The sequence below is a fragment of the Liolophura sinensis genome, chromosome 12 (genome assembly GCF_032854445.1).
Source record: "Liolophura sinensis isolate JHLJ2023 chromosome 12, CUHK_Ljap_v2, whole genome shotgun sequence".
Lineage (NCBI taxonomy): Eukaryota > Metazoa > Mollusca > Polyplacophora > Chitonida > Chitonidae > Liolophura > Liolophura sinensis.
The window spans coordinates 13,541,021-13,566,758 of record NC_088306.1 but is presented as its reverse complement, the minus strand read 5'-3'; the positions used below and the strand labels follow the sequence as shown (position 1 = coordinate 13,566,758).

Genomic DNA, 25,738 nt, shown 5'->3' with positions numbered 1-25,738 from the left:
TACATTTATGCAAAATGCCGGACTTAACACAGAAGTCTTAAATCTATGTAATTACAATGGATACACGTTATTATAAAATCAAGAATCAAGAATCAAGAAATCACAAGTTTCAAAATATGGACTTTTTATACCAAGATCTTGGTCGAGTTGTTCACAAGTACATGCATGTTAATCACTATAGACAGGGCATAGTATAATACGCTTCTGAACAACCAGATCCTGGTATTTAGTTATACCAAAGCTCAAGACAACCAGACCCTGGTATTTAGTTATACCAAAGCTCAGGACAACCAGACCCTGGTATTTAGTTATACCAAAGCTCAGGACAACCAGACCCTGGTACTGAGTTATACCAAAGCTCAGGACAACCAGACCCTGGTATTTAGTTATACCAAAGCTCAGGACAACCAGACCCTGGTATTTAGTTATACCAAAGCTCAGGACAACCAGACCCTGGTACTGAGTTATACCAAAGCTCAGGACAACCAGACCCTGGTATTTAGTTATACCAAAGCTCAGGACAACCAGACCCTGGTATTTAGTTATACCAAAGCTCAGGACAACCAGACCCTGTTATTTAGTTATACCAAAGCTCAGGACAACCAGACCCTGGTATTTAGTTATACCAAAGCTCAGGACAACCAGACCCTGGTACTGAGTTATACCAAAGCTCAGGACAACCAGACCCTGGTATTTAGTTATACCAAAGCTCAGGACAACCAGACCCTGGTACTGAGTTATACCAAAGCTCAGGACAACCAGACCCTGGTATTTAGTTATACCAAAGCTCAGGACAACCAGACCCTGGTATTTAGTCATACAAAAGCTCTGGACAATCTGACCCTGGTATTTAGTTCCGTCTTACAGAAGCTCTGAATAACCAGGGTTCTGGGATTTGCCTCCCAACATGACAGTAAAGCAATCTGGCCAACCACTGCCATAACGGAGAACCATCGCCATAATGGAGAACCATTGCCATATTAGAGAACCACTACCATGAAGGAGAACCACTGCCATAATGGAGAACCATTGCCATAATGGAGAACTTCTGCCAGGCCAAGCTGGGTTGTCTTTTGTTCACTCCTACCATTGTAATGGGATTTTCTAGGCAAACTGATAACATATTACCTATGTACTATAACAGTGCAATGGTCAATTCGCTTGGGCCAAAGTCGGCAGTGTGTGGAAAAAGCTGCCTCCATCCATACCTATCAGTAATCATTCAGAGAACATAACCTTCTCACTTGAACTACATGTACCATTTACATGAACATTCAGTAATTGAAAAAAAAAAAATAATATTAAGTTTGGCAGCATGATCAAACCATAAAAATGGCCTTTCCTCTTTGGTTTTGGAGAGATAGGCCCCAAGTAAGCCATCTACTAACATGTTATACATGTACATGTACATTAAGGCATAATGGCGTAAAGGCTTGAGGCCATAAATATCAATGCATATTGGCTGAAGCCTTAAGGCTATTGGCATAAAGGCTGAAGGTCTTGTCTGCATTACAAAATGTCCTATGGCGGAAATGGTTGACAAATTCCTTTTCTTTATTTCAAAGGAATTTAACCTTTAGGCCTCCATGTGTAGTTACAATTGCTTTTAAGGCAACAAAGCTCCACACAGAATTCTGCATAATTTTGAAAATCCTATAAATGATGAGAATCAATCACAATTATAACAATAGTAAGGCTTTTTAAGCACTATTCCTTACAGACTGAAAACAAATTATCATTAGAGCCGCTAATGGGTATGAAGGGATGTTCTGCTTAAAAGAGGGACTGCTGTTAACCATTTTTGAAACTGGACCTCTGCGAAAGGAATGGCATGAGTTTCAGTCCATATAAAGAGAACAAAAATTGGAGTGAACCATGAGACAATAACAGTTGCTGAGGTACACATTCACCTAAGAAACGAATATCAAAATGGTCCAAAATAAAAAAACAACAACAACAGAGGGAAGACATTTAGTTTAGCGAAATATACCCTCAGGACTGAACACCAGTGGGCACGGACAATACATTTGTGGCTACACAAATGTTAATGACAACAACAATAAATATGTGGACAGTTGTATGTTAACCATGTTAAGACTAGGTCCTAGACAGCCATGACTGATGTATCATTAAACAGCCTTGTATTCAGGGCTAAAGTGGGTTAGCCTATTTCTTGTTCTGTTTTTCATAAGCCTTTTAAGACTAGGTCCTAGACAGCCACGACTGATGTATCATTAAACAGCCTGGCATTCGGGGCTAAAGTGGGTTAGCCTATTTCTTGTTCTGTTCTTCATAAGCCTTCTTCAGCCTCTTTTTCAGCTCACCAGGGAAACGCTCGTAGCATAATTTACACACTGGTTTCAGATCAAATTCGAAAAATTTTGTCCTGTAAAGACAAAGAAAAAAGTGAACATAATACATAAAGAACATAAGATATGCCATATGATTGAGGAGTTTATTATTTTGTCAACACGGATGTTTAATACCACGCTGCAGACTTTTATAACTTAAAGAGTTACTGTATTTTACCTAACTTTAGCATTTTCCAAGTGATACATTTTGTTTGATTCTGACTGATTGATACAACTTATATAACCATGTAATAATTTTTTGGTGAAGTTCGATTTCTGAAGTGCATTTTGACATAAGAAAACTTTAGGTGAAATACAGTGTGCCTCACAACTTAAAATGGTTTGCCTCAGTCAGTTAGCGCGCTAGCGCAGCGTAATGACGCGGGACCCTCTCACCAATGCGGTTTCTGTGAGTTCAATTCCAGCTCATGCTGGCTTCCTCTCTGGCCGTAAGTGGGAAGGTCGTGGGTTTTCCCCAGGCTCTGCCCAGTTTCCTCCCACCATAATGCTGGCCCCGTTGCATAAGTGAAATATTTTGGAGTACGGCATAAAACACCAATCAAATAAATAAATAAATAAATAAAATGGTTTGCCTTGAAAAGTATGCATGCATGCTTGAAGCTTAACATCATAACAGTTTTTCAGTCATATAACAACAACCTTGAAAAGTAAAAAAAAAAGTCACAACTGTGCACATACAGGTTTTCATGTCTAAAATAAGTTTTTTTCTTTGGCTTAACTTACATATTGCTTAGTAAATACTGACCATAGCGAATCTCATTATTTGATTGCTGATTTACGCTGTACTCAAAAATATTTCATTTGTACAATGGCGGTCAACAGTTAACGTGGGAAAAAAATGAGCTGAGCCCTGGAGATACTTAAGGACATCTGCCCATTTTTGACAAACCTCCCCTCGTGCGACCGGAGAGGATTTGATGGATTAGATGGATTTGAACTCACAGTGACTGATTTGGTACAAAGGTTCCCTAATTTGTGCTGCTCTAGCACATAGATGCCCCAATGTGAATTTGAACATGATGTGAAATACATACAGCAATATTATGATATTACAGAAGAGGTGACTATGCAGCGAACTGATACGCTTAACACTTACTTTTGTCCCATTTTTCTGTCACAGATATAACAGGAGAAGTGGTGTGTACACCAGGCTTTGTTGAAGGCACTAAATACTGTAAGAGAAAAGATATTTTTTTACTTATTAACATGTTTATTTCTTGACTTTTTTTTTTCTTACAAACAGTTTCTGAAACACAGGTGTATATAAGGCTTTAAGGTTGTCTAGTGAATCTACCAGGGGCCAATTCCACAAATTTACCATTACTGGCTTGATAAGTCAAAATTTGAAACACAATTTCAGACATTATTTTTGGATTCAATAATTTAAAATGTTCATCACCTCATAAATGTGATCTTGAGATAAATGTACCAAACTTTCAAATTCCAGTACCTAAAAACAAGCACTGTGGCGAAGTCAGAAATGTGAAATCAGCCCTACCTATCAGAAAACCATAGTACTAAATGAGTGAGTGAGTAAATGAGTGCTTGGGGTTCAACATCGCAGTACTAAATGAAGCATTAATGATCTTCAGCACAGCAACCTTTGAAACCACATAGCCAGAGGGCCTTTGTGAGGGCGACAGAACTACACAAGCCATCAAGTGGAGTTACATTGTCAAAAACACAGGTATCTCAAAAACAAAATATGTGAACTTACTATTTTCAGTGAAGCAAATCAAGATACAATGCACGTGTAGGCTGAAGTAAAATCTGGTACATTGTCATTATTTAAAATATAATTTTATATCGTATAAGTGTTATATTAGTATTATGTAAGTATTTCGGGATGACAGACTTATGAACTTGGATAACCTATAGGCAGAATTTACCAACTTATTGTGCCAGCTAAGTTTCTATTTTCAAATTTATCATACAGGCTTACATGTGCAAGAAAAAAAACACAATTCTGATTGAAATTTCACAAACTGAGAACCGGTACGGGTATTTATTTATCAGACAGTGACTTACCATCTCCACCAATGACAGTGTTACACACAAAGCATATGTTACCGAACAGCTGAAAAACAAACAGCAAAACTAATTATAAAAAACTGTTGGTGAGGTGCTCTTCAGGTAACAATAATGTCATTTCTAATTAAGTCAGTTTTGTCACCATTCAGTGGAATATCCGGTGGAATTATTTCCATGTGTCTAGTATTATTTCCGGCGTATGATCATTTCCAGTTTTCATAAGACATTTAAAAACGTAATAAAAAGATTGCTGGCATAATTTCATCAGTAGGGCTCGAACTTACTGACAGAAAGAAAACATTGTTGCGCGGCTGATATCACATAAATATCAACTGTTGGTAGCCGCAGACACAAACAATACAAAGCAATGTATCTAAGTCTGATCCCATGTTTCATGCAATCATACATGAAGATTATGTGTTCTAATTTCGTGAAGGCTTCATGTACATATCACAGCGAAATACTAATAATTTGCAGATTAATAATCCTGATGTCAAAGTGTACTAGACAATGTTTTAATCTGCATTTATTGAATGTTTTTCATTTTTGGTGAAAACATCTGTACTACTCCTATGTCAGTAGATGCAGTTGTTTTGGAGAAGTATCCTTTTAAAGCTTTTGCATTAAAATCCAATATGGCCATCAACTGACTGAAGCAGGGTACAAACTTAAAGTTCTACCCTAAAAGATAAAGTTTCATTTGACATTTTTCCCTAGAATGCAACACAGTTTTTCAAAGGATAATAATGTCTGCACATATGTATGTATGCTTGAGGGTTTAACGTCGTACTTATACTGTGCCTACTTGTGGCAGTGCCAATCCATGCCATTAAAGTGCTGCAGCCGCAAAAGTATCTTGTCGAAGACACCACACTTCACACCCCACCCAGTCACATTATACTGACACCAGGCCAACCAGTCCTGTTTGCATTGCTCTATCCACACAATAGAGTTTCAAGCCTGAGAGGCCTTAATTTCGGCCTCCTTACATTGAAGTCAGGCTATCTGACAACAGTCAGACTTGTCCACATTTAAAAAAAAAAAAAGAACACTTCAGCACATTTTATTACCCTATTTCCCAAATATGAAATATTCCTGTCACTATAATTTTGCCAGCGGAACAAATTAGACTTAATGCCCAGTTTTGAAAGCTGTTTCTGGCACGATTAGAAAGCACACATGAGAACTCAAACCCTATTCAGACACATTCATATTTGCAGTTGTGTTTGTCCTTGTTATTTACCTGATGGTAATGAATCTCACAGTAGGCCAGACCTTTCTTCTCATAATGCCGGGTTCCCAGAAACGGTTTCTCACATTTAGCACAGACAAAATGCTGGGAACAGAAGAATCCACAGCTTGATAAACAACCCCTTTACAGCCATCAAGATTATACACAGAGGTTTTCTGTAGCATACTTTTTAAATTCCTATTACAGAAAAATTCACGTGTACCACATTCCTTGACTTAAATGACATCTTCAATTTCTCAAACATACTCCAGGGCAATGAACTTCACTATTTATGTGAAACATATTTCGTATATATCCAAGAAGTCCTAAAAAATAAGAACCTGATTAGAAGAGATGCACATAAAAAATTCAATAATTGCAATACAGTAATATCATGTGTTTATATGTAGTGGAAATAATATTTTTTTACACTGTGTGTCTACAACATTCTTTATGTTTATGCGTAAAAGCATAAGGAAATTGGACAATCAAAGAATTTCATCGTACCTCTACATGCCAGGTCTTTCCTAAAGCATGAACAACACGCTCCTCAATAGGCCGACTACAAAAACAAAAAAGACAGATTTTATGTAATGTTGAAAAGATGTGTTATGTACATTTTTACCTTTGAAAGGTAAGAAAGTGGCCTGTGAAATTTAAGGTCGCTGAAAAAAAATGACAAAATATTATTTCACCAGAACCAAAATGGAGAATAAATTAAATCCATCAAATCACTTTAACATGGGCACTCAACATGTTGCCAACAGAAAATGATCAAACGTTTACAGTAATCACCATACCGACATGCTCCACAAATAGGTATTCCCATCTTGTCATGACAACGTAGGCAGTAGAGTTCTCCCCCTTTCTCCCTTGCATCTGCATTCAGCTCACTCCTGGGAAAGTGAAAATAAGTTGTCAAAATTAAAACAGGATTTCATTTCTCAACATTCCTATTGGACATCTGACAAATATCCACTGAAGTTCATGATAGGAACAAGACTCTCCCTTTTATCCTTTTAAACCCATATACATGTACATCTTTCTTATGCATTCGATCAACACAGTCTTCAACTTAGGGCATGAAGTGTACAGTCACTTAACACTTCATCGGCTGCTCAAATTAACTAAAATCTTATTATAAAGTTTGACTTAATACCAGTATTAGCTAATAAACTTTCATACAAACTGGGCCATGGACTTGTCCACTGAGGGCAAGTGTCCTACACTTGTAGTCCATATCGAAGACTACACCACAGCTGTCACTCAGAGTTTTCTATCTTGACACATGCCCTCTTTGTAATGGCACTAATGACACTTACCCACATGAGGTACAGTTAAAGTGGTAAGGGTGATACGCTTCCCCCTTGAACTTGATGTGACCTTCCTCAATGATAGAACTGAAGGAAGGAAAGTAATACACATAAAAATCTAGAACTACTTATATAATTTCAAGTATGGCCATCTTGACTGTTAAAGGGACTTACTGCCGACGTCCAAAAATTGTGCTGCTATTTCAGACCTCATCTACATACACTTCAGGCTTCCAAATGTCTACTGATACCTATCTGAATCTGAGTGAAGGATGGAATGTTTAGTTTTATCTGTGGTTTCCCTTTGGCCATCAACTCACTCAAATTGCTGTATTTGGAAGGTCTGATCTTTTTTAGTCAGTTACCTCTCATTGTTGTCTAGACGACGGGAGAGGTTCAGGGTCTGTGGGGGTCTGAGGAGTGTCTTGACAACATTGTGCATGTCTGTGACAAGACCAATAAACACACTGATGCTTCCCTTAACATGCAACTGTTAGCTCTAGTAGAATCACTACACAGCTACTGCCAGAATGCACATCTCATGTACGGTGTGCCCTGTAAGCCGTGCTAAAACTCTTCAGTGAGCAAGGAAATGTTAGCACAAGTACCATCTCTACATGTCTTCTACCTGAATGCATGTTTGACGTATGGTCTGCAAGAGCATGTTGCGCCAAAACAGGTGGATTGAGGTATGCGATCTACCGTGTAACTTCAGCTCTGCCATTGGCAATTACGAGTACTTCATAAAACATTATCAATAGAGAGGAAGATCGTATTGATTTACTTGACTTCTAATTTGCTTTCAATCTACTGAATTGTTTCCATGAGCCATCTATGACCCAATGTTACATGGGGAACCTTTGTGCTGCCTCATTTGCACGTTATCTCGTTGGGCGGACAGTTTAGACCAGTCACAGATTACCCCTTAGAATTCTCTTAATTGACATTTTCTGGAAAATATAGGCCCAGGAGGTTTAGTAAGGAGTCAAATGCAGCTCATTTTTGTTTTTAACTGAACCAACCCAAAAATTCGGAATTTCTTTCAGCAGTATCTCCCTTTAACGCAAATCAGCAAACGATAGTACACATACATTCAATTTGGTCATAAAATTTTGATATAAATTTGATAACTCAAAATTTTCAAATTTCTTTACTATTTAAGAGTAAAACATCAACAATTAATCATTTAATTAATAACCTAGACAAATATCTCCAATGCCCAACACATAAACATGATAAAACATTTGTATTGCCGTAAGTCCTTCAAGTTTACAAATTCGAAGTAATTCATGCCATTATTATGGGAGGAAACTGGGTTCTGGAAACCCATAATCCCCACATTGCTGGCAGACCTTTCCATGTATAGTTGGAGGGAAAGGCAGCATGAGTTGGGATTGAACTCACTGCGACCGCATTGGTAAGAGGCTTTTGGTTCAATGCGCATGCACCATGCTTGGACACTAAATACCTCAGCCACTGAGGCCCCCTACAAGTTTACAAACTCCAGCCTATAATTCACCCGCCTTGTGATACATACTGACACTTGTGGCAGACATATTTTCCGGTGCCCTTTGCTTTCTCCTTGGCATTGCATTCTCGACAAAGAGCTCTGGAAGAGAGAATAATTATTTACTTTTTTTTTTTGTGATTAACTTACACGAAGGCAATCAGGTTTATTGGTGGAGGAAATGAGCATAAACCCTCAAACTTTGCCAGGTATCTAGTAAACCTCCTGACTTAAACCGGCAACCAAACCAACAATACCTTAAATCAAACCTGCAACCAAACCAGCAATACCTTAAATCAAACCTGCAACCAAACCAGCAATACCTTAAATCAAACCTGCAACCTTAATGGTTGTGTTGCCATGTAACCAGAAAAGCACTGTGACCAAAAAATGACTCACAGAGACTGAAGTGAAATGAATTTCAAAAATATATGGAAAAATACATGGTGAGAGGTGAAAGTTATTTGATAATTTAATGCAAACAACAGAATGTAATATTTCCCACTAAAAACAAAAATGCTTGTTTACTTTTACAGAGTTTAAGGTTATCTACCTGCCAGCATTTTTGACAAAGCCAGCATCAGCCAGAGGTCCCACGCACAGTTCACAGCGGAAACAGTCCGGGTGCCAGCTGTTGTTCATGGCTTTGATGACTCGGCCAATCACGAACTCTCCTATGAAAAGGGAGAGGATAACAGAACAATTTGCAATTACAGGTGATTATTGTTTTAACATCCTGCTTCAGGTTTTACTTATTTGATGCTAACTGGTTATAAAAGTTGTAAAAGCCAAGAAGGGAACAGGAGGAATCCTTAACTTCTTTCCATAACATGTACATGTAAGCTGCACTCAAGCCTGTCCGAGATACACACTGGTATGCTTTAATATATCATCTTTCTGAAAAAAACTTGTACACTGAGTTTTACATTGATGTATGCCTTATTTGTGTATAATTACATTTTATTAGTATAAATAATTCTTCCATAATGTTATATAATGCTTTGCTATCTCACAAAACAACAACAGACGAAAAATGTTGCATAGAATGCACTCAAGTTTGAAAGAAAACTAAATCCCAAAGACGAATGTACATGTATAGTGGTAGAAAACATTTTCTTCTACAGCATGGTATGTAGAACATGAGAAAACAAAATGCTTACCACACTTGCCACAGCAGGGTGCAAACAGAACATGAAAGTCATGCTCACAGTACTTTCTGCCTTCAAACTGAAACAGACAAAAATTGTATTGGACTTAACAGGTTTTTTTACATGTAATTTAAAAGTCACTGAATATAATGGCTGCCAGGTTTATGGCTGAAGAACAATATAGATGTAGTTGTTGCAGTACTTTGAATAAACCACCTGCCCTTGTCAGTTACAGTCATGAAATGCCAGACATTGGGCACTGCTGAAATACATGTTCATGTAGCAAGAGCTGGATTTGAGCCTGTGACCTCATGCATGGGGCCATTTATTAGCTGAATTTGTACTATTATCTGAATTATATACATGTTTATGACTTTGGAGTGGAGAATATTTCAACCACATGTAAGTGGTCAATGTGTTTGATATTCATGATATTTGTGATTAATTCAGAATGCTACCCTGAACAAAAATCTAATCATGAGTACGAGGTGTGACATTTATTAGATTCCATTATATTATAGAGACATTGTAAAGCAAGGTGGGAATACACAAAATACAACAGACAATCATTTATATAGCTGCGTATGAAATATTTGCATGATCTGATGTCATCTTTGTAAGAGCCTGGGCTTTCTTTGAGATCATATAATTTATAGTTTGAGCTGAATGAGTGAATGACTCACCAGTCGGACACTTGCATGTACATGTGAAGTTACAGACTTAGAGGGGGGGGGGGGGGGGAGGAAACTGGAAAGTTCATGGTGTCCATAACATAGGTTAATAATATTGTGCTTTGCTACATATGTATGCATTTGACAATCTTCTTCACTGTCAGTACATGTACATGTGCAGGCACGACAATCTCATGGTATACATTTACTTATCTGATTGGAGTTTTACACTATGCTAAACAATATCCCATTTGATAGCAAACTGGTAATGCTGGCCTCCCACATATATTTACTTACTTGATGATGGCAACTGCTTTCGTAGGTGGAGCAAACCAGACATAAATCACCAACCCTAGGCAAGTCTCTGGTATTTAAACTTTTCCCACCTCAGAGATACATGTACTGTAAAAAATCTGACCACCATACTGGTAGCAGACAAGTGATCTTCAACGAAGATCGGACAGCGTAAACAGCCACATGGGTGTGGTGACAGCCATGAGATCAGGGGAATCTACGAATCCACTACCAAAGGGTGGGTTTGAACCCGCACCTTTTGTATCTTAGTCATTAAATGGCAAGTGCATTTTGATCCACTGAACCATAGCCCACTATCATCTCCTGGCATGCCTGGCTGCAACACTTACAGTGTAATTCAGAAAAAATGCCATTAACCCTTACCTCATAGAAAACTCCTTCAGGAAATGACTGAAAACACTGGGCACACCTGTTGAAAACAAGATTTATGATGACTAATTCATTTTACACACAAAATGACATTACTACATACATAGAAGAACAAGTAAGAATAAGACAGCAACAGTCTCACTCGTTAAGATAAAAATGGTTATTATATTCTCCCTATAGCCAGAGGCCACTTTCGCAACACTTCTTATGTCAAATTTCTTGTTAACTTTTTGAATTTCGTAAAAAGACGTTGTCACAAGGCGACATTATTTACCAAAAGTTACAAAAAATTGATTAAAGAAATTTAGTGAAAGTGGGCCCTGGTTTACAGGCACTGCACTTAAATGATGATGGCTTTCTCTGTCTAGCAGCCTGGATTTACACATGTCACATGACATATCCATATCATGAACACATGTAACGGGATATCAGTACAAAACAATCGCCTGGACATTCCCTGCTGGTCAAAAGGGAATTTCTGTACCAATGTACACTTATAGTAAGATTCTTGTCAGTACTGTATATTACTTTGTAATTAAATTATTTCTACATGTAAATGCATGCAAACAACTAAATTCTGATTTACTCTCATCCTGCTGAAATTGTATAAAACTGAAGAAATGGACATGATGTGAGGTTAATGTATTAATGCTAAAACATTTAGATAATATACAAGACTTGAAAATAAAGAAGACAATACAGGCAACACAAAAAGCATGCAATGAGCACAACTATGACAAAGTTAAGGTAAATATGCCACAATATTGTGGCATAATATAACACTTTAATACATATGTACTGTTGTTTATAATCAGTGTAAATCGGTAACATGAACCCTATACATGTACATGTAAGTCTATCAAATATATTAGGGCTTATCATACAGTGTTACATGTTTACATTTCACATGTTCATGTTTGTTTATGTTAATAAATTCAAACAAAAAGGATAAAAGCACTACACGCACAAATATATAAAGCTTCATAGCAGATATAGATGTACCGAACACCAAAGCACTTTCATAATATCAAAACACTGTTATATGTTACACATTACACCTACATGTACATGTACACACTAAAAGTCAATACATTTAATATTACTTTTTAATAATAAAAGGACTTTGTCATTATATTATGTTCTTTTATCTGTCCCAATACTGTAATTCTTCAACGACTTTACATCTTTGCAAGCCCTTTATTCAGGCTTTTCTGAAGGCATTCTTATGTACAGATTGATAAAATTACACTTTTTGTGAAACCCATCCAACCAATGTAGTTTTGTCTCCAAATTATGCATCTGCATAAATTATACTGAAAGTTGTTCCTTCATATGCCAGAAGGTAGAGGGGGGTACCATATAACTCAGACATCCAAGGTTCCTACTGTACTTCACATTTCAACAGTTCCTTACTCATACATGAGTATGTATAGTGGAGTGACTTCACCTCAAAAAAAAAACAACATTTTCAAAACCTTTTCTCTACATGTAAAGTCTCCAATTCTGAAGAGCAAAGAATGGAGTATGCATTCCAGGGGTAACGGAAGGAGGGGAAAAAGGGGATTTCTATTCAACAGTGTTCAAATGAATGAGAGGGTTTACAATGAAAAACACAGGATTAAGAATTACACCCAACCTGTACAAACCAAAACAGAATATCACATGACTGGGGTTAATACATATATACATGAAAAACCATTTTTCAAAAGACTGACATGAGGACTGGGATTCATGTAGATACATGTACATCTACTGTATGGAGAAGTCAAGGGGTCAGTTCCACTCATACTTACACAAAGCACTGGGGGTGCCAGATCTCCCCCTTGTAATTCACCATCTGCTCTTGAGGGCCTAAGCGCTCATGACATTTCTGACCATGCGCTAAACGAGGTGCCATCATGCCTCTGTGCCATTCCTGCCTAGAGAAAGCGTCGTTACAGAAGCCCCAAGATGGGGTAGATCCACCACCAAGAATCGTAGTAGCCATGTTATTAACAATCGAAGACAAGTTAAGGGTTGCTGTCAAGATGCTTCCAAAGCTCACGGCATAGACTTGCACTATACATGCATAGTCAGACAATACTGCGGTTTCACTCAAGGGTATTAACCTTGTCTTGGTAAAGGGGTATGAACAGCTGGAGATATGAGAACAAGCAGTGCCTGGCAAGTACGCAACAACGCAACTTCCAAAGTTCCTACTTTGGTCTCCATATGACTACGAAAGCAAAAAAATGCCACTAGCTTCACAACAGACTATACGGTAGACAAGCAGCTACATGTATGTTGGCAAACTACATGCACTACATTTTCTTCACACTTAATAGCACATGTGACACACGCTTGTTGCGTTAGCAGCTTAAAGACGCATTTACATCTACAATTTACACAGCGAGCATGGTTTAATAATGCTGGTACAATTGGGTACATTTTTCATGTACATGGACAATGCCAGCTCCAAGTGGAAATAGACGCTGGCGAGTGGAAGTGAGAATGACACCAAAATGTTAATAGCTCATAATGACATGAATGAGGTCACTGGCAAGCTTTGGGAATAACTTTGGAATGACTGTACGAGGGTAAAGCCACTGACAGAGGGGGAGGCCATGCAAACAATGTCAGAGTTGTTAACCGGGGAAAATTAGCACAATTGCCTTAATATTTCACTATTAAACACAGATAAATATATCAATGGCATTTTGTCATGTACATGTACAGCTTTGTGTACAATAAATCTACTAACAGTAGGTTCAGATGCCAATGATGTACTTTCAATTTTCAACCGCTAAACACGTACATGTACATTTATAGTTTCAGATGAAACTCTCAATTTAACAAACACATATAAATTTTCCAGGAATTGGATTATTCACCACATAGATTTAATGATATTACTTTTACAGGATTTTTTTCCCACTCTGGCCCATTTGTCATTTTTGCATAGTGTTTTTTTTTTTACATTTGTCAAAATGCATTTGTTAAATTTGTCACTTTTTGTCACAGCATGTAGTATGTTTCATTATCCTTTAAATACACTTTACATGCTTTGTATACAATTTCTTTCTAAACTATCAAAACAATGGCCAAATTTTCAAAAGTCTGATGCTCAACATGCTTGTTGTCACAGCTTGACCCAGTTTTCCTGAGAGTTATCAACCGCTTTTGTCACTTTGTCACATGTACTATGATCCCCTTCTTAAGTTCAGAAAGTTAGTTTAAAAAAGCCAGATGGCTACAATGGACAGTTGGTAGTCATCTACTCTGTACTTGCTTGTAGAAATCTACCTGTGGCACATATTGTTGTTTCCAAGCACTATAACATGTGCTGTTGGCACAGTGTCAATATGTCAAATTTAAAGCATAACCAATTCATACTTGTAAAGATTTCACAGCAGATTAGACACAGCAGCTGACATGGGCATTTACAAAATCATGAGAAATTAACAGTGATTAGGAAAGCATGATAACTGTCTAGATGAGGGCCTAGGTTGGATCTCATAGCTTCATTATATTATTAAAGACAATTAGCAAAATGCTTGTGAGTACAGAAGAGAGTATGTATTAAATGTACACATATCATTACTACTGACAAGCTTTAAGAACACCACGATGCACATTATACTGCTGGAATGTAGAATATATCAATCAAGCACCTGCAGCTGAGAGGTAACTGTAGATAAAATCTGATACTGCTATATGATGATAACTTACACAAAGCACTGGGTGTGCCAGACTTCTCCGTTAGAGTTGACGATCTGCTCGTGGATGCCGAAACCCTCTCCGCAGCGAGTGCACGCTGCCCCGCCCAAAGACATTGTGGTGCTGCAATGAGAAACAAGAAAAAACGTCAGAAAAAGTAGGGGAGACTTTCCAGCATGTGTGACTGGATTTTCATGGAGACAGAGCTCAGATTGAATGCCGAGTGGGTTGAAGGTACATCACCAAAAGACTAAAATACAACTAAGTGCTTATATTGTGCAGTTTGGGTGAAGTCACTAGTTTGAGGTTCAATCAGGCAAGGGTGATCTTTAAATATCCAAATGATCAGTTTGGTTTGTGTTGAGATAGCCTTGAAAGGCCTTATTTAGGTAGTTATTTATCAATATTGTCTCAACTGAATCTTATCTTGGTGCCCCAAACTTTTATCTCAGATCAGGCTACAATTCCCTGTTAGAGGCTGGAACTGAAAAGGAGTCCTGAGTGTTAAAATGCAACTGAAAGATAAGCGTCATTCATTTATACTGTGGAGGCAACAACCCAGCCTCAGCTCCACATGTACCTTTTAAGTCTCTTAGCACAGTGCTGTGCATTTTTATTACACAAGATCTGTGGGAATCTTTTATCCTGTGCTAACACCATGGTATATTTGTTTGTTCATCAGGACACTAAACAAACAACCTTTGAAATCTATAAAAGAATACACAGTCATACATGTATATAAGTCTGTATAAAGCTGTGCATGGATTATCATGTCTTAAGGAGGTACATGTGTTCCAGTAGAACATCCTTCACTGGACAAACCAGTCAACCATTAAACCACTGCTTCCAATGACAACCACATGTATACTTAATATTATAAACTGGCCATAATGGACCATAAATCAAGATGGAGATGTTCAAGCATGAAAACTAGTGAGATAAAATTAATACGCCACGACTAGTCAAGTCGGTATTTTACCAGAATAAAGCCGCAAAACACAAGTACATAGATACATGTACCTTTATGAACTGTAAGCCTAAACTATGAAAACACAGTCAAATATTATTAAAGCATCAAACAAACATACATAAATATGTACTTATGTGCATGTAAATGTACACCAGCCTTTAAATACATGATTCAAAAATACCTCCGTGTACAATACACATATATGTACAGTATTACATGTACACCAAAGTCGATTACTTGTACTGCACTTTACACTTGTAAGTGACAAGCACATAGTTAGCCCGCTAATCATAACCTGCAACTTCCAAGCCAAGTGAGTTCTTATTTTTATATTGTTTTATTTTTTCTCATTTCTAAATGACATGTTCACTCAACAATTAGGTTAATTTGAGGAAAACAAATCAATTATTACCCAATTAAATATTTTGGGGTAGGGGAACATTTCACAAAAGGTTATTTGAACAAATAAAGCATTTTAAGTTTGTGCGTTTATATTTTTGTTGAATATACATGTAAGTACGCTTTCATGAAACCAGACCCTGGTAACAAGCCTGGACACCTGAAGCTGACAGTTTAATATTCTGAATTAAAGCGAAAGACAACACCTGACTAATTTTTACGACCTCTGCAAGACTATCATTTAAAGTATCTTAAACCAGCATTAAATATTTTATAAACATTTTTTTCAAACCAGAAAAAGTTAAATGAAACTTTGTTTTATCACAGTGTGCCTCCATTATCGACAGCAAGATGACGATAACTTTAGCTCTCTAACATCGAAGGTATATCCTGTATGATAGTATAAGCAGAAGCCTATGGTAGATTAAGGTTGTGGACTTCGGCAAAGAAGGATCAAGTGATAGATAGCTTCCTCAGACATTGGACTGGAAGGATATTTCTTCCACTGCATGAGCTCTTTATACAGCAGGCCTGCTATTTCATTTATACAGTTAAATATGAGTAGCCTTCAGATGCACAGCCAGGGTATCCCTGGTTCACGTCGTAGCCTCCGGAGGGGTTTTGCTGGTACCGGTAATTCTTACCCCTATTAAATGTTTACAAAATTACAATAGAATTACCGTACAACTGGACTCATGCATCTCATTCAAATAATAAACTATGATACTTTTTACAAAGCTTGACTAGCCTGCTTTTGATTGAAATATGTTTTAGGTGCTGTCTTGTCCTTTAAGGTACACGTGCATACACAGTATACATATACATATACATGCATTATTCTGCAGATCAATCTCTCCCAATCAATAAACATCAAATATATGTACAGGTGTGCATGAAGACAGTTGACATTTATCAGGTAATAATCACAGGTACAGTTCTAATATTACTTTCATACGTGCAGTAATTTCATCAATGCAGCATCAGTTTTGAACCTCATCAGCGATACGAACATTTTTTGTGTGTTTTACAGACAAGGCGACACTAGTAAAATCCCTAAATGGAATAAAACTAGAGCTGAAAATCCAACCCCCCAAAAATTTGAAACTTCTTCAAGCCTTTTCATTATAAATATATCTTAAAAATGAAATATTGCTGGGATGGTCCACATTTTTCACAATTTAGATGAAGTTTTATTTTCTTATATCCTCCAACTTTGAATAAAGACTTACTCCGCCTGGAAAACAATTTCAATTAGTGTGGCCCAATCTACTGGTTACTGCTGAGGAAACAGTTCAAGATGAAGCCTCTTTACAGATACATACATCCGCATGTACGCTATCTGTCAACAGCACACGTCATAGACAGAATGTAGAATTTTAAGATGGCCATCACAAGCACAACAGTGCTTTCATAGATTTAACATCACATATTTAATAAAATAGCTGGGTTTTCAACATTCCCTTCACATGTGCACTATGTATTTCTATTAAAAAGCAAATAATGGTGTTGCTATGTTTCAAAACTTTGGTAGAATGAAAGCCATTGTTATTTTAAAGTTGACCATTTCCGACCCCAACCTACAAAGCCAACAATTATCTACTGTGCATATATACATTACTTTGCACACGTACTTCCTATTCATTGTGCTCAACTGTTGTTGTTGTTGTTCAATAACATTCTCACCTGATATCTGATAACACATGATCGTCCAAAAGTTTCAACTCTTCTTGCTGCCGATGTAACATACGCCTTTGAAACAGCGGACTTTCCGTCCTCTCGTTCAAGTCTTGGAGGCTGAGTTTGCCTCGCAAGTTCATCGCTGCTGGTGGTTTTAACAGGGAACGTTGGCCATAACGCGACATAATGTCTGTCTTTGGCAGAATGGTATCTAAGCAGGGCTATACACTAAACTGATCACAAAGAGCTCAGGTGAGAATAGCCTAGGTCAACACACCACCTGTCCAATGTTCCATATGATTGGTCGCCGCCGTTGCGCAATGTGGTGATCTAATTACTGCAGATGAGGTAGGAGTGGGTAAATAAACAAAACCTGTCAATGACTTTGACACAGGCTGTGTTTGGAGTGCTCTATCTAGAGATGCTGTGTGCCTATACATTGGCATGACCCTAGTCGTAACAGCATGCTGTATCAAGTGTAGGGCTCATATAACAGACACACCTGTTCAGCCAGGTGAAAATTAACAAAGTTTACACGGTGAATTCAAGGTAAATCCAACCACTTGACTTCAGCTCTATAGTAAACACTACTTTTGACTTGGCTTCATAAAAATGTCATACTTCACAAACTGGACACAATTCATTCCCCAAAAATGCACAAGTATCAACAACCTATTAAAGGTACATGTATGCAGTGGGTTGAATTCCTCACTATCAGTAACATTTCAAAACTACAGAGCTCTACCTGACCTAGATTCACTATCTACCTGAACGCAACGAAACAAAACTCCATCCCGTTAACCTGTCCCTCTTTCTCTGTTTATACTCCTCTCATTTCAAATGTCAGCATTCCGGGACGCATGTTCTGCACAGCCACGGTAGTCAACACACGACAGAGTTTGAAATCCTCGTTGTGACTAAAGGTAGTTTGCCTTCTGTAACATCTGTTCATCAGACAGGTAAAGAACAGAGAGAATGGCAGCTTCCACTGAGGTGTAGCTTGCCTGTGTTAAAGGTTTGTGTTGAACAAGCCTGCAAGCAAGGATAAAGGCACACACAATATAGGGGTAGAGGGTAACTCTCCTCTAGCCAAAATACAATAAGGATTAAAACATTCTTAAATGTCCCAGTATGTAAACACCACACCTTGTACTGACATGGCCTGGGTCAGCAGATTTCTAAGTATGTATAAACCTCTGGCAAGTATGCAGGCCAAGTGTACATGTACATACCCTACTGGCAGAAGTGTTGTCTATGGATATTTTACAAGTGTACCTATAAAGTATATATGATAATTGTGTAATGATCCCTTTGTAATATCAAATCTAGACCGCCTACATGTACAAGTAAGTACTGTACAAAGTCCTGCACTACAATTCATCTAGTGCTGGTATGAATGTGGTGATGCACACTGAAACAGGATGCTACATCTGTAATTAGAATATGTGTACATGTAATATCTGATGCAGTCCTTCTCACCCTTGTAGCTTACCCCTCTCCCAACCCAGAGAGTGCTAAAATGTCATTTCAATCAACACATCTGCCATTATGTTTGAGAAGAATACCGGTACTTTAAATTAGTTAAGGACATATTTCTAACGGTAAACACTTTGTACATTTATTAAAACGGGCATTTCCTATACAAAGCTACTTGTCTGTGAGAGTTATCATCCTGATCATATCAAAATATGAACTAAAAACATGTACATGTATCAACTTCAAAATAGCCAAGTCAATTAGGCCCTACTGGGTGGTGCCAACATCTGAAATTTTGGGCCTTGGTCCATGGACTGTAATATCTGACACCCGCTGTGACAGGATACATATGTGCATGCATTTGCACACATTGTGTCATGTATGTACCGTTTTGTTTTTACGCCATACATCAAGGTATAGGTAATCCTTCTTGAAGTGTTACATGAAACACTGCAGGTCAATGTTATTATCACTGGAACAAATGTACTTAAGACTCCCCATAGCAAGAAATTAATCTCTTCTATCACACTGATGATGCTGTCAACAGCTTAATTGTCTTCAGTACTAGCAGCCATGTATATATACATGTACATGTAGGTACACATCCACATAATGTGCAATAAATCCATGATTAACAGCCACTCATATGATACTGGGTATTATACATTATACACTGTCACCCTTCACCGACTCTCAGTTTATACTAAACAGGCACGACAGGTGAACGCATTCATGTGGAGTATTCATGGTATATGGCAATGCCTCTAAGGGTGGACCATTCATTCAAGCAGCCCTTCCATGTGTAATACAGCCCCTCCATTGTTATCTGTCAGTGTAAGAGATTATCTCCCCATGCTACCTGTCACAATACCTGAATGGAATGCAAACTGTATAAAACCTACTACACCTGGAAAATGTGGACAAATTCAATTTGTCATTACAAAATTACCTGGAGTAAAAGGCATCTTCCAGAGCCTTTCTTACTTTGCCTATTAAACCACTTCGACCATGCAGTGATAAGCCAGTACCTTGAACCTCTCATACTACATACTGTAAAACATGTGGTTTTAATAAGGAAATTGTTAACATTTCCAGACAGTATGCATGCACCTGCAGTGAAAATGTGTATATATTATTAATTATCTGTAATATCAAGAGCAGGGTGTTTAACAGTATCGAGTCAGTGCTAGAATATATAACGGACAAAAACTCATGGCTGCACACTTGCTGCTTTTATACACTACACCTGGCTTGAAATATAAGATTTTTAAATACAGCTACATGTACATGTATACCAGTAAAAAGTATCTCAAAGGTTTTCTTATAACTACATACATGTATATAAATTTAAGGTGAAACAGCCTACATGTGCATTTACATGTAGAAGTGACCCAGCATGATACCTCAGCGACATATTTTGGCGCTACTTTCTTTCAACACCATGTAACACCAACATCAAAAGGCTCAAAAATTCAAAAGGGCAAAAGATCACATGGAATATAATAAAACTTTACATTTTGGCTTCATCATAGATGTTTTATTGTTTTGCATCCAGAAACTGATCATGCATAAACTTACACTTTATTCTATTTGAAATCATTGTAAGTTTACATACGCTGTCAGTAGAAACAAACATGTATTTCTTTCTATTGCTTTTTGTGTATTTTGCCACAAAATGCATGTCATTATATTACATGTACATGAAAGTGATTTAAGAATTGTTATTCAAACTACCAACAGATGTTTTCAAGTATAAAATTTACTTGTCCACATGCATGTACAAGTAGCACTGAATATATGCTATAGCTACTTTTTTGCTCCACAAGATTTGTTTGACATGGCAGAAAAGGTGAGAGGTTATCACTACCGACTGGGGTGCTACAGGTAGACACCTGTTGTACATATCATATCACACAAGAGGTTACACCCTGAACACATCCGGCATCCAGTCTCACATGCTGCACACTAGCAGGCTTCATGAGCATCCTCACACTCTGTAGATACAATAAACATGTGTATAGTAAATCACCTAAAATTTCGCACATTTTGCCGGATTCTGAGAGTTTTTCATCTTATAAAATAAAGGTATTTTGATGTTTGTTTGGGTTGTCGGCTGGTATCCTGCAGGAAAATTTTGTGTACATATATGAATGTATGTGTGTGCATACTTGGGACTTTACATTGTACTTAACAATTTTTCAGTCATGCGACGAGGAGGAGTCATTAGGTGCATGTACATATACTGTGCCTTCTTGTGGCAGAGCTAGCTAGCTAGTTACTGTCACCACGGATGTACCGTGCTGAAGACAATACACACATGACGCCCCAGTCACATTATCCTGACACCTGGCCAACCAGTCCTGTTTCTCGCTTTATCTTTCTATGAAGTGCTGAGGAAAAAATGTAAGTTTCATTGGCAAAAGTCGTAGATATGTACATTTGTTTGTCTCTAAAAATGGACATTTCGGGATAAAATTTTAGGTTTATTACCCTACAACATCATCAGAAATATTTTAATAACAAAAACAATCAATATAGTAACTCCTGTTACACTGTAAATATACATGTGTGTTTAGTCTACAGGGTGTCACATTTCACACTGCTGTGGCAGACAGGTGCCTGTCACAATGACACCTCTACAGACTATGTCAGTGACATTCATCATTTCTACATATTGTACAGGTCAGATACACACTTGTCATAAACATCACCTCACCTAACTGTCACATTATTAGTAATAAATAACTACCCTCTCATGAATATTCATTTTGTTCTCGCTACAGTATTAGTATATTAAAGCCAGGCTACAGATTCTTGATATATATATATATATATATATATATATATATATATATATATATGTATATATATATATATTGTCAGATGTCCATTACTCAGAAATATGCAACTTCCCTATATCTAGTTTCCACTGCACAGTACATGTTACGTCATCTGTAGAAGCTCAAGCCACCTGGTGGAAAAATATGCCAACCTCTTGGTTAGAAATTGTAAAGTGGATCATGGGAAATCTAATGTAAACGGCTGCTACAAGAACTGCCCACACCTTGTAACCAAATGCCCGTATTCAAAAAACTACGATTTCGCTCATCATTGCTGCTATGCAGTTAACGACCCACTGCCTATTTTTATACTTCCGAGCAACTCTAAAATGTAAAAATGTATGTACTACATACATTGGAAAAAAAAAAATTCAACTTACCCATAAGAGGCCTTTAAGCCTTGCTCCATCATGATGGACAAATCATAAACACAAACAATTTCTCACAAAGATTTAAATCAAAACACTGAGAAAAGGCGTGTTGAGTATTCTAATGCCACTCCTCAATACATCAACTAAAGTTAGCTCTACACCACGGAACTCAACTATAGGAACTGTCCTCTTCCTTCATACCAGATGGCAAAAATGTGATTGCATGTAAGCACAGAATAGGTCTGATATTCACGCAAACCTGTGGTCTAGTCAGTCACAGCAGCAAACCTGTGGTCTAGTCAGTCACAGCAGCATCCCAATGTTTACACGCCCCTAGACATACATGTACCACACTGACACTTTGACACAAATGTCACCATCAGCTGTTGACCAAAAAGAAATGTGGCTTCAGGTCCTAGCTGTATACATGTGCAATTCTGTAGTACATCTGTATTTCAGAACAAGATGACAACTTCTGACAACTCATACAAAATGCGACACTTGGACACAAATGTCACAATCAGCCAGTGACCAACAAAAAGTGTGGCTTCAGGTCCTAGCTGTATACACAAACAATACTGCAGTACATCTGTATGTCAGAGTAAGATGGAAGTTCTCAAAATTTGCAGACAAAATGATACAAGTACAAACTAAACAATTATTAAAGTACTTCAATGCACAATGAGCATCCTACAGGGTATCTGGTATACCCTGGTTATTAAGCACAGGTACATCCGTTTGGCTTTGCAGTATAGAGAGTGCCTTTCAATGCAGGAGAAATGCTGTGAAGACAAGTCAGCAAGTACATCTATCTACATGTAGTTGGTAACAATGTCTGACTGTCAATCAATGCATCTCAAACCAGGGTACGAATGGAAAAGTCATTCACAATTTGTTTATCCAGCCTATATGGTTTGTAAATTATACACCTATACACCCAGAAAAGTCCTACACAGTTAGCAGATGCGGCTACAGAAAATCCCTACACAGTCTGTAGATGTAGCCACAGAAATGCCCAAAACAGTTTGTAGATGTAGCCACAGAAAAGTCCTACAAGTCTGTAAATGTAGCCACAGAAAAGTCCTACACAACTTGCAGATGTAGCCACAGAAAAGTCCTACACAGTTTGCATATGTAGCCACAGAAAAGCCCTACACAGTTTGCAAATGTAGCCACAAAAGAATCCTACGCAGTTTGTAGATGTAGCCACAGAGAAGTCCTACACAGTTTGCATACGTAGCTACAGGAAAGTCCTACACAGTTTGCAGATGTCGCCACAGAAAAGTCCTACACAGTTAGCAGATGCAGCCACAGAAGAGTCATACACACTTTGAAGATGCACCCTCTGGCCACAGATCACATCAGCTATCTATTTAAGACTACTACATCAGCAGTCAACTCTTTCAAGGCCAATAGTAAATTGTACAGTACATGAACCTTCGCAACCTGAATGCATGTAAGTTCATCATGTACACAGAATTAACACACTCCTAAATTGCCCCTCCTAAATCAGCATCCTACACATTAAGGCATGTACATGTGACAACCACAACTTCAGTGAAGAGGGGGTGTACTTAAGAGATTCAGGAAATGGACTGTAAATTTCCAACACACATCCTGCAGTCCTCTTATCTTTAAATGTCAGATATTTCTAAGTTTCCACATCATAAGCTACATGTATATTTCTTAGGTCATTGACAGTATTCTACAAGTAATTTCTCAATACCGTTGGTATAAATCAGCCAAGTGTATATACGTGCGTCCTAGTTCACTGTTTATCTTACATCTATTTGCTTCAGTGGAGGAACGTTGTGCGAAATCACCACAGCTCACCAGTGTAAACCTGGCAAACTTCTTCACGCAAAACTAAAGCCAACTTTATACAGACATGTGCGTTCATTTCTTGTAGGCTTTGGTATCCCGGTACACTAAATTCACGACATGAACCAAAGACGATTACAGTGATTGAGAAGATATACAAATATCTATCTAACAAAAGCATGTAGATAATAATTACATTAATTATAAGAGAAAACCCTTCATGATTGAATAATACAACTACAGACACTCACAAACTGTGACAACTAATAATAACACAGCATGGGGTAAATCTGTGACTGCATGTGTATGCAACTATAAGGACAGAATCAATGCTGTTTGAGAAATCTAAACAAGGGAGAGAAATCTTGTTAGTTCAGATTGCTTTATGGGCTAAAGTTGTCTCCCCTTTACACTCCAAGCTACTCACTTTGTCTTCATACAATTCCTCACGGAACTTCAATCAAACTCCCTTACAAGCAGGTTTATTTACTTCATTATTCGATTATGCCACACTCAAAAATGTTTTACTATAAGTAAAGTATTATCTAGATGTGTAACAAATGGAATTATAGAAAGGCATACAGACATCTGTTAAATTGGCATCAGTCGTGACAGCCTTGTGTGGCTCTACTTGTATGAGTTACACTGTTAAAAATGTGTTAAAAAGAAAACTGACAGTAACGACTCTCAGCCTAATACTTTATGTACATGTACTGGTATATCTGATTAGGCTTCACTGCTTTACTATGCAGACAAATATAATGTTTCCGCCGAAAAACAATACAGATATATAAAACTTTCAAGTCTTCACAGTGTTTTCATGCAAAATGTGAAAATCCATCTTTTGTGGAATCATTAAAGACAAGTTTGTAAACGCGTAAAAATAAGTCTGCAAGTGTATACATTATTGTACACTACAGTATGTACATTTGAAATGAATAAATTGTTTTGCCAAAGTTTTACATCATATCAAAGTTCAGGTAGAGTGCTGCAATAATGTCTGACTGAATAGATATTCTAACCCTATATACAACCATTTCATGCAAAGTTAGTATGATGCAATAAGCCAATTATCCTGTAAATAAATTCAGCATTTCACCTAAGTTTGGGCTGTAAAAATGCACTTTCAGAGGCACACAAAGGCCTTAAAACACTGAAGTTTTTCTGACAAGAAATTAATCAAATGTTACTAGAACATCTTACATGGCCCTCATAGAGTGGAGAAATCAATCAGAATCAAGCAAAATGTGTCACTTGAAAAATCAACAAATATGAATGTGAAGAAGCCTGAAGTTTATTACCCAAGCACCTGTGTGTAACTGAGAATGCATTGTATTACATGTACTTCACATTTATTCATTCAAGTCCATGTTGTGCTTCTGCTTCGGTGGTCTAATGGTTACAGCGTCCACCTTGCAGTCGAAAGATCTGAGGTCATATCAAAGACTTTGAAACGGTACTTGGTGTTGCTTCGCTTGACATTCAGCACTGAGAGGTTAGGGTGTCACAGGCAAGAAAACATGACTGGTTA

At 37.6% G+C, this 25,738-nt stretch overlaps 1 protein-coding gene across 4 annotated transcripts in view; it reads right to left on the bottom strand.

The window, feature by feature from the left end:
* Positions 1-1,228: 1,228 nt before the first annotated feature.
* LOC135479026 (LIM and senescent cell antigen-like-containing domain protein 1) overlaps positions 1,229-25,738 on the bottom strand; it is a 30,291-nt gene continuing 5,781 nt past the window's right edge. Inside the window, exons 1-13 of one of the 4 annotated variants that reach the window (XM_064758733.1) lie at positions 22,396-24,038; positions 14,666-14,776; positions 10,952-10,997; positions 9,615-9,681; positions 9,008-9,128; positions 8,485-8,556; positions 6,957-7,034; positions 6,435-6,530; positions 6,142-6,196; positions 5,647-5,739; positions 4,401-4,449; positions 3,469-3,544; positions 1,229-2,386 (exon numbers count right to left, since the gene is read on the bottom strand). In XM_064758733.1, the coding sequence (XP_064614803.1) occupies positions 2,272-2,386; positions 3,469-3,544; positions 4,401-4,449; positions 5,647-5,739; positions 6,142-6,196; positions 6,435-6,530; positions 6,957-7,034; positions 8,485-8,556; positions 9,008-9,128; positions 9,615-9,681; positions 10,952-10,997; positions 14,666-14,776; positions 22,396-22,427 (1,011 nt within the window). In that variant the 5' untranslated portion in view covers positions 22,428-24,038 and the 3' untranslated portion in view covers positions 1,229-2,271. Of the gene's footprint in view, positions 2,387-3,468; positions 3,545-4,400; positions 4,450-5,646; positions 5,740-6,141; positions 6,197-6,434; positions 6,531-6,956; positions 7,035-8,484; positions 8,557-9,007; positions 9,129-9,614; positions 9,682-10,951; positions 10,998-14,665; positions 14,777-17,705; positions 18,428-18,466; positions 18,508-22,395; positions 24,039-25,738 lie in introns of those variants that run through there. The other 3 variants (XM_064758734.1, XM_064758732.1, XM_064758735.1) reach the window with 3 other exon arrangements.